Source organism: Triticum aestivum, chromosome 1A (genome assembly GCF_018294505.1).
Source record: "Triticum aestivum cultivar Chinese Spring chromosome 1A, IWGSC CS RefSeq v2.1, whole genome shotgun sequence".
NCBI lineage: Eukaryota > Viridiplantae > Streptophyta > Magnoliopsida > Poales > Poaceae > Triticum > Triticum aestivum.
In genome coordinates, this window is record NC_057794.1 from 257,771,555 (window position 1) to 257,778,754 (window position 7,200).

A 7,200-nucleotide genomic window follows, 5' to 3' on the forward strand; every position below is an offset into this window, starting at 1 on the left:
CAGTACCTGGGTTCGAAGTTGCTGCGTCCTCCATCTCATGGTCATCAGCCCGGGCCGAGGTTTCAGAAGTAGCAGCACTGCAACTCCAAAGGATCAGTCGACTAGCTTCAGCGTCGACCAGAGACAAAGTTCACACAAAATGAGAAGATTCAAACAACACAATTACCCTGATATGGTAGGGATGGACACCTTCATCTTCGGTAGGAGCTTGATCGTCTTCGATGGGGCCGCCCTAGGCTGCTTCGGCGCCTTTTCAGTCGGCACCGGAGAGGTGGTCCGAGGGCGCTTGGTCGACTGGGTCGCGGTCGCAACCCCCTTACCACGTTCGGTTGAAGGGTCGTGGACAAGCTTCGACCGCCTTTCCGAGCGCGGTGGTGCGACCTCCTCCTCCTCTTCCTCCTCGTCTTCAACGTCATCGTCATCGCCGTCGTCATCATCATCGTCGTCGTCATCCCCTGCAACGTCCGAGTCCCACTCCTCCTCTTCCTGGCTCTCACCCCCGCTCGCCTCACCCTCCTCAGTCGGAGTTTGTGCCCCATTGGGCATCGAGTACAGCTCGGTGAGAGCCTAGCAGATATCAAGACAAGGATCCGTCGACCAGTCGGCAGGATAAACAAGAACGAATGCGACAAAAATGCAGTGGAGAGCAGGGCAAATGTACCTTATTTGGTTCGCTGTTGTGGTCGAGTGGAGGAATCCTTCTGGCTCCGCGTGGGTTGTCCTTGTTTCCGGTAACGGCTACCATCCATCTTTCCAGAGTGACATCGTCGACTGCTTCTGGATGGACTCTAATCTCGTCTTCGGTCCCACAGTACAACCACATGCAGTGGCTCCGGAACTGAAGGGGCTGGATGCGACGCCTGAGGAAGACCTCCAGGAGATCCATGCCCGTCACTCCCTCCCGAACCAACTGCACCACGCGCTCCATCAACATCTTCACATCAGCTTTCTCCTCCGGGATCAACTTTAGAGAGGAAGGCTTGTTCACTCGGTCCATGGTAAACTGTGGGAGTCCACTCGACTGTCCCAGCGTCGACTGGTCCCGGCAGTAGAACCAGGTCGACTGCCAGCCTCTGACTGACTCGGGAAAGGTCATGGGCGGGAAGGTGCTCTTATTCCTCACTTGGATCCCCAGACCCCCACACATTTGGACGACTCGGGTTCTCTCATCACCTGGGCTCGCCTTCTTCACGGTCTGAGAGCGACACGTGAATATATGTTTGAACAAACCCCAGTGCGGTCGACAGCCCAAGAAACCCTCACACATGGACACGAACGCAGCAAGATAGGCAATGGAGTTTGGGGTAAAATGGTGGAGCTGCGCTCCGAAGAAATTCAAGAAGCCACGGAAGAAAACACTCGGCGGCAAGGAAAACCCACGATCAACATGGGTGGCCAAGAGCACACACTCACCCTCTTCTGACTGGGGCTGCCACTCCTTCCCCGGAAGCCTCGCAGCTCCATGAGGGATCAAGCCCTCGTTGGCCATGTCGAGGAGGTCATTCTCCGTGATGGTCGACTGGATCCAGTCTCCTTGGACCCAGCCCTTCGGCAGGCGGGATCTGGACGAGGACCCGCCGCGGCTGGTGGATCTCCCCTTCGCCTTCTCCGACGCCGACGCCTTCTTCGCACGTTCCAGCGCCGCCGTCTTCTCCTTGGCCATGGTTGCCGACGAGATGCGCGTGGGGAAGCTGTGCGGGGGCGAGAACGAGCGCAGTGGACGGGGACGAAGGGAGCAGAGAGAGAGAGAATGACTGAGGCGCAGTACAGAAATCCTCGCCGGGCTCATTTATAAGGTCCCTTCCGAGTGGATGACAGGTGGGCCCGGCCGATCTAATCATATCAGGAACAGTTGCGCAGGCGGGATACGTGGCGAAGAAAGCGGCCCGGAGATCGAGGCGTCCGCGCCCGTCCCATCCGAACGCCGCGGTCCGCTCCGCTTCGCGCGCGTCCCCAAATTTCGCATCCCGCTAAATCCGCGAACGGCAGATCAGTCTGTCAGACGCGGTGTTTCCGGCGATCCGTCGCTCGGAGATCGTCGAAGCCTGAAAGATCACTCGACGCAAAAATAGAATGGATCGAGTCGACTGAAGGCAAGTTGCTCCCTGTCGACGAAGAGATTCTTTGGTCCAGAACAGCGCACAACCAGAGCGCAAAGGTTAATCGGAAACGACATCAACTCCTTCTTCACTCGAAGCCTCAATCCATTCGGGGGCTAATGATGGGGTTATGTACCTAGGGTAGGGTCATGGACCTGATCCAAGTAACTTACCCCAGGACATCTTTAGAAGAGGTCGCCTTCCAGTCGACCAACGAGGACTCACTCGACTGGCCTGAAGGACTCGACCACGAAGACTCACTCGACCACCAGGAGGTCAAGAGGCACTCTGCACTGCAACGGCCTGTAATCAAGTAGACTTTATGATAGTAAAGGCACTTCATGTGGGGCGTTACCAGTAACGCCCCAGACTTAACTCACCTTAAACCCTCTCCTACGTGGGCTGGCTGGGGTCCTGGCGCACTCTATATAAGCCACCCCCCTCCACAGGCAGAAGGGTTCGGCACCTTGTAGCTCATATACTCATAATCCACTCGACCGCCTCCGGGCTCCGAGACGTAGGGTTATTACTTCCTCCGAGAAGGGCGTGAACTCGTACATCCTTTGTGTTTACAACCTCTCCATAGCTAGGACCTTGCCTCTCCATACCTACCCCCCACTCTACTGTCAGGCTTAGAACCACGACAATAATCTACAATGCTCAGACCACCAAACACATGCAAAACTAGTGAATGCACAAACAACTGCAGGAACACGTCTCTCCTCAGGATATTGTAAACATGTAAATCGTTGTTCAGTTTCTAACTCCCAAGTAAGATATATATCAGGAACATATCTACCCTCAAATGGTGGAATATTCAATTTTAGTTTAGGGAGATGGCCATGATCTCGTACCTGAGGGTGAGCCCTACCATTGCCATTATTTGCATGTGGACGACCTGGTGGTTGCTGTGCTGGTGGTGGCACGTAGTTCTGATTTTGATCGACCTCATCATCGTAATCGCCGGCAAAATCATCCTCCTCCGCATCAGCAGCAGGAGCCACAGAAGTATCAACAGCAGCACCAACAGTTTGGCCAGGTGCAAGAGGGAGACGGCTCGCTCGGTGGAGGGCTGTTTCACGATGTGTAGGTAGTCGTTCTTGTTGTTGTAGAGGTGCGTTAGGTGCAGCCGGTGGTGGTGGTGGAAGACGCGCGAGAAATTCATTAAACCTGTTATCGAGCTTTGTTTTGAACGTCTTCTCCATGCCATCTATCTTCTTCATGGCCTCTTCAAATCTGTTTAGCACATCTTGCACCTGTCCACTCATCATTTGCTGAAATTTATCATGCAACTCCTTATTCGTCATGTTCTCCCAGTCAGTCTCGTCGGCTTGTGATCCTGCCATGGTTAGCAACAATAGAAACACACAAGAATATGATCTTACAGAATACTAACAAGAGGTGGTGGTGGTGTCACAAATCCGTCAAGCCACTCTCAAATTCTTACCAGTTCTTACCCAGCAGCAGGCGGTGATCGCCAACCGTCGTAGTCAAAACTCTCAAAGCTTGGATAAAGCGATTACCAGGGAGAGTCAAACGCACGACGTAGATGTATGTGGAGCTGGGAAGGCTTATAATATGGTAGCAAAAAGGGTCAGCAATAATCAATTCAGAGATGCAAAGTTGAATAAACGCTCAACGATGGTACTGTGTTGGTCCTTGGCTAGACCGTGCTAGAGACGCGAGCCTAGAACACTAACAAAATCACGGCGCTGCACGTAAACAATGGAGGAGCACACTCTGAATTTTTTTCTCTTTTTTTCACTTTTTTTTGCACTTTTTTTCCTCTTTTTTTTTGCTCCGCAACAATTTTTTTTTAAAAAAAGTCTACAAATGGTCTAAAAACTGCCTAGCCAGATTTTTTTTTTTAAGTTTGGAACTATTTTTCTTCTGCGGGTAGCACGGAATCTCAGGAGTCCTATTCTCTCACGACTCGAGTATGGCGTGATCTAGAACTCGAAAACAAAGCAACAAAACTCGAAAACAAAGCAACAAATACTGGACACGGACTAGGACTGGTGGCGGAGATGAATCTGATGGAACTCGGACTGTGGTGGTATATCTGGACTCGGATTGGTGGTGGTATATGGCGATGGTATATCTGGACTCGGATTGGTGGTGGTATATGGCGATGGTATATGTGGACTCGGATTGGTCGTTGTATATGGCAGCAGCAATGTATATGGTGGGGTGGTGGTATGTTGTATATGGCAGCGGCAATGTATATGGTGGGGTGGTGGTATATGGTAATGATGATGACGATGGTGCGGCGGCGGCGTGACAACCTGTAAACAGAACTCGAAACTCTAAAGGACTAGACGCTAAGACGAGCAACTTGACACGACGATGCAACCGCAAATTCAACAAAGCAAATACAGAAAAGATTATGCAAAGGCTCAGATTGGTTCGGATAGGACGAACTAACCCTAATTTTTTTTTGGCTTTTTCATAGACTATAGGTATGAAGAACAGACTCGATCTAATCATTTCATCACAAGTTTAAAGGGAAGAGCATTTCTTATGATGTCGATATCACAACCTTTGGAGCATGTGCACAAACAGTTATAGCAAAGAAGCTGATAAGTGATAAAGAGATCTTTTAACCCAGAGAACAAAAGAGTTAAGAGGTTGAGCCTCATTCGGATAAATATCTGGCAAACAAATAATTCAGGTACATTCATCATCCAGGACAAATCTGAAACTAAGGAAACATATCATTATCCCAATCAAGCTCCTCAGACAATGGCATTTGCTGCGCTAGCGATCCTAGGCCAGAGGTCAGCACACTCCTTACCAATGGGTCCTGTGATAGCAGATCCTGCATAACAGAGCAAATGACAAGTTAAAACCTGAGCAGCACAGTTCTAGCCTCTCAAGGTCGTATAGAATGCACAATGGTGGTCACAGCAATAAAGTACAGTCTTACCTTTCATCTCACCCTTAGGATTCACAATCACCCCAGCATTATCTGCAAACAATGTATCATTGCGGTTAAGTTGACAGCTTCTGTAATTTGAGAAAAACATAAATGAAATGGTAGGGGAATACACTTAATAATATGCTACATACATGACATGCACATAGATGTTGTACATCATGCAACTTGAGAAGATCTCACAGTATACATACCAATATGTGATTGGTTTCTCATAGTACTATGAACATCCAAAAGGAACTAAAAGCATAAAGAAGCTACAACTCTATCTGCTCCCCTGCTAGAGATAAATAATTTTGTGCGTAAACAAATTACATAACTGGAGTAAAGTAAGTACAACGTACAAACTACAAATTCTTATAAAGAGAACATAACTAACCAGCATACTGTTATTAGTGTTTATAAAAGACAACAGTAGAGCAACAAAGAACCAAGCAGAAGGAATCATGGTGTGAGATGCAACTCCCAGAGTTCCATTGCAACATAAGGCCATAGAATATGAGACCATGTTCCAGATGGAGGAATTCCGATGATGATGATTATATTCTTTGAATAGAAACACCTAGAAGGCTATTTTGTGGTGTTTACAAAGGAATACGCAAACATTAAAAGTTTGCTCCAGATATTGATGAAGGACCTCATTGCCCATCGTCACCAAACTACCTTGATGCAGCAACGAAAGCTACATGGCTCAATCAAATAATGCTAGACTTCGACATGGAGGAATTTTGACAACAGCATACTTCAAAAACGTCGGGCACTATAATTATACTACTCCTTAATTCCATACAGAACAGTGACAACGGCATAAAAGAAATGAGCAGTATGAAGGCGTTCTAAGACAATTTCCTTGGAAATTTGAGAGACTCGACAACCTTTCATCGTTTCTGGTGTTTCTTCACGGCCTTGTAATGTTTACCGTGGATCTAAGGGAGTCATGCGGAATCACAAGCATCCAGATCTTCTAATCAGAACTAACACAGGATCTCATAAAACAACACTGGGAATCATCGTTACCTTCGAAGTACATGAAGACACCGTCCTTTCGGCGCCATGGCTTGCGCTGGCGCACGATGACCGCCGGCATGACCTTCTTCCTGAGGTCGGGCTTCCCCTTCTTGACGGTGGCCATGACCATGTCGCCGACGCAGGCCGACGGCAGGCGGTTGAGCCTTCCCTTGATGCCCTTCACGGAGATGATGTACAGGTTCTTGGCGCCCGTGTTGTCGGCGCAGTTCACCGTCGCTGCCACCGGCAGACCCAGCGACATCCTGAACTTGTTCCCCGCCGATCCTCCCCTCCCTGCAAAATTTCCCACCAAGTGTGTGTTAGGCTAGATTAACGAAATACACGAACGGAGGCAGGAGCCTCCGAAGAGGGCGGAGAGAGGCGGCTACACGCACCGCGCTTCGACATGGCGGCGTCCCCTGCGGCGCTTGCTCCGAGCGGCGACGCGAAGAGTAAGTGTATCGATTAGGGTTTCGCGGCTTGGGTTGCTTATATTGAGTGAGGTAGGTGGGCCTCGTCCTTGGGTTCTAGGGAGCGAGTTAGGGCCACTCGCTAGTTGCTCTTCTGGGCCGAGTTTTCTCATGAGAGAACAATGGGCCGGAAAACCTCCACACACAACCTTTTATGCAGGGCAGGTGGAGGAGACTATGAGTATTCACTTAGGCCTCTTTTGGTTCATAGGATAGGATTATTATAGGAATAGGAATCTTGTAGGAAATGAGATGACATGTATCTTAAATCCTATGAGTAGGAATAGGAAACAAGATGTCATTTGGTTGACACCAAAGGAATTTTTCCATTAAGTCTAGGCTCTTTTTTATTTTCCTATGAAATGTGAAGGATAGGAACCAATCCTATGTAGGAATAGAAACCATTCCTATGAACCAAAGGGCTCTAAAGGAAAAAATCCTATAAGAATTCTATCCTCTAGAATTCCTATAAAATTTCTCTAAACCAAAGAAGGCCTTAGTGTTCCTCAAAAAAAGGAGTATTCACTTAGTGATTTCGAGGAGCAACTAATTCAGGAGCGCTCGTTCGAGAGCCTCCTCAAAGCTCAATTGGAATGGGCTGAGCATGTATCACTTGGCGCGCTCTCAGTCACCGCCATATGTCGCGCTCTGCTTGCTTTCTCCGGATTTTTAAATATTTTTTCACACG

The 7,200-nt window shown here is 48.8% G+C and overlaps 1 protein-coding gene across 1 annotated transcript; it reads right to left on the reverse strand.

Moving 5' to 3' along the window:
• Positions 1 to 4,713: 4,713 nt before the first annotated feature.
• Positions 4,714 to 6,581, reverse strand: LOC123045041 (60S ribosomal protein L23). Its single transcript, XM_044467960.1, has 4 exons — positions 6,438 to 6,581; positions 6,052 to 6,336; positions 5,026 to 5,067; positions 4,714 to 4,917 (listed from the first exon to the last, which is right to left on the reverse strand). Exons 1-4 carry the CDS (start codon positions 6,448 to 6,450, stop codon positions 4,835 to 4,837), a joined length of 423 nt encoding a protein of 140 aa, XP_044323895.1. The 5' UTR covers positions 6,451 to 6,581; the 3' UTR covers positions 4,714 to 4,834.
• Between the last annotated feature and the right edge of the window lie 619 nt (positions 6,582 to 7,200).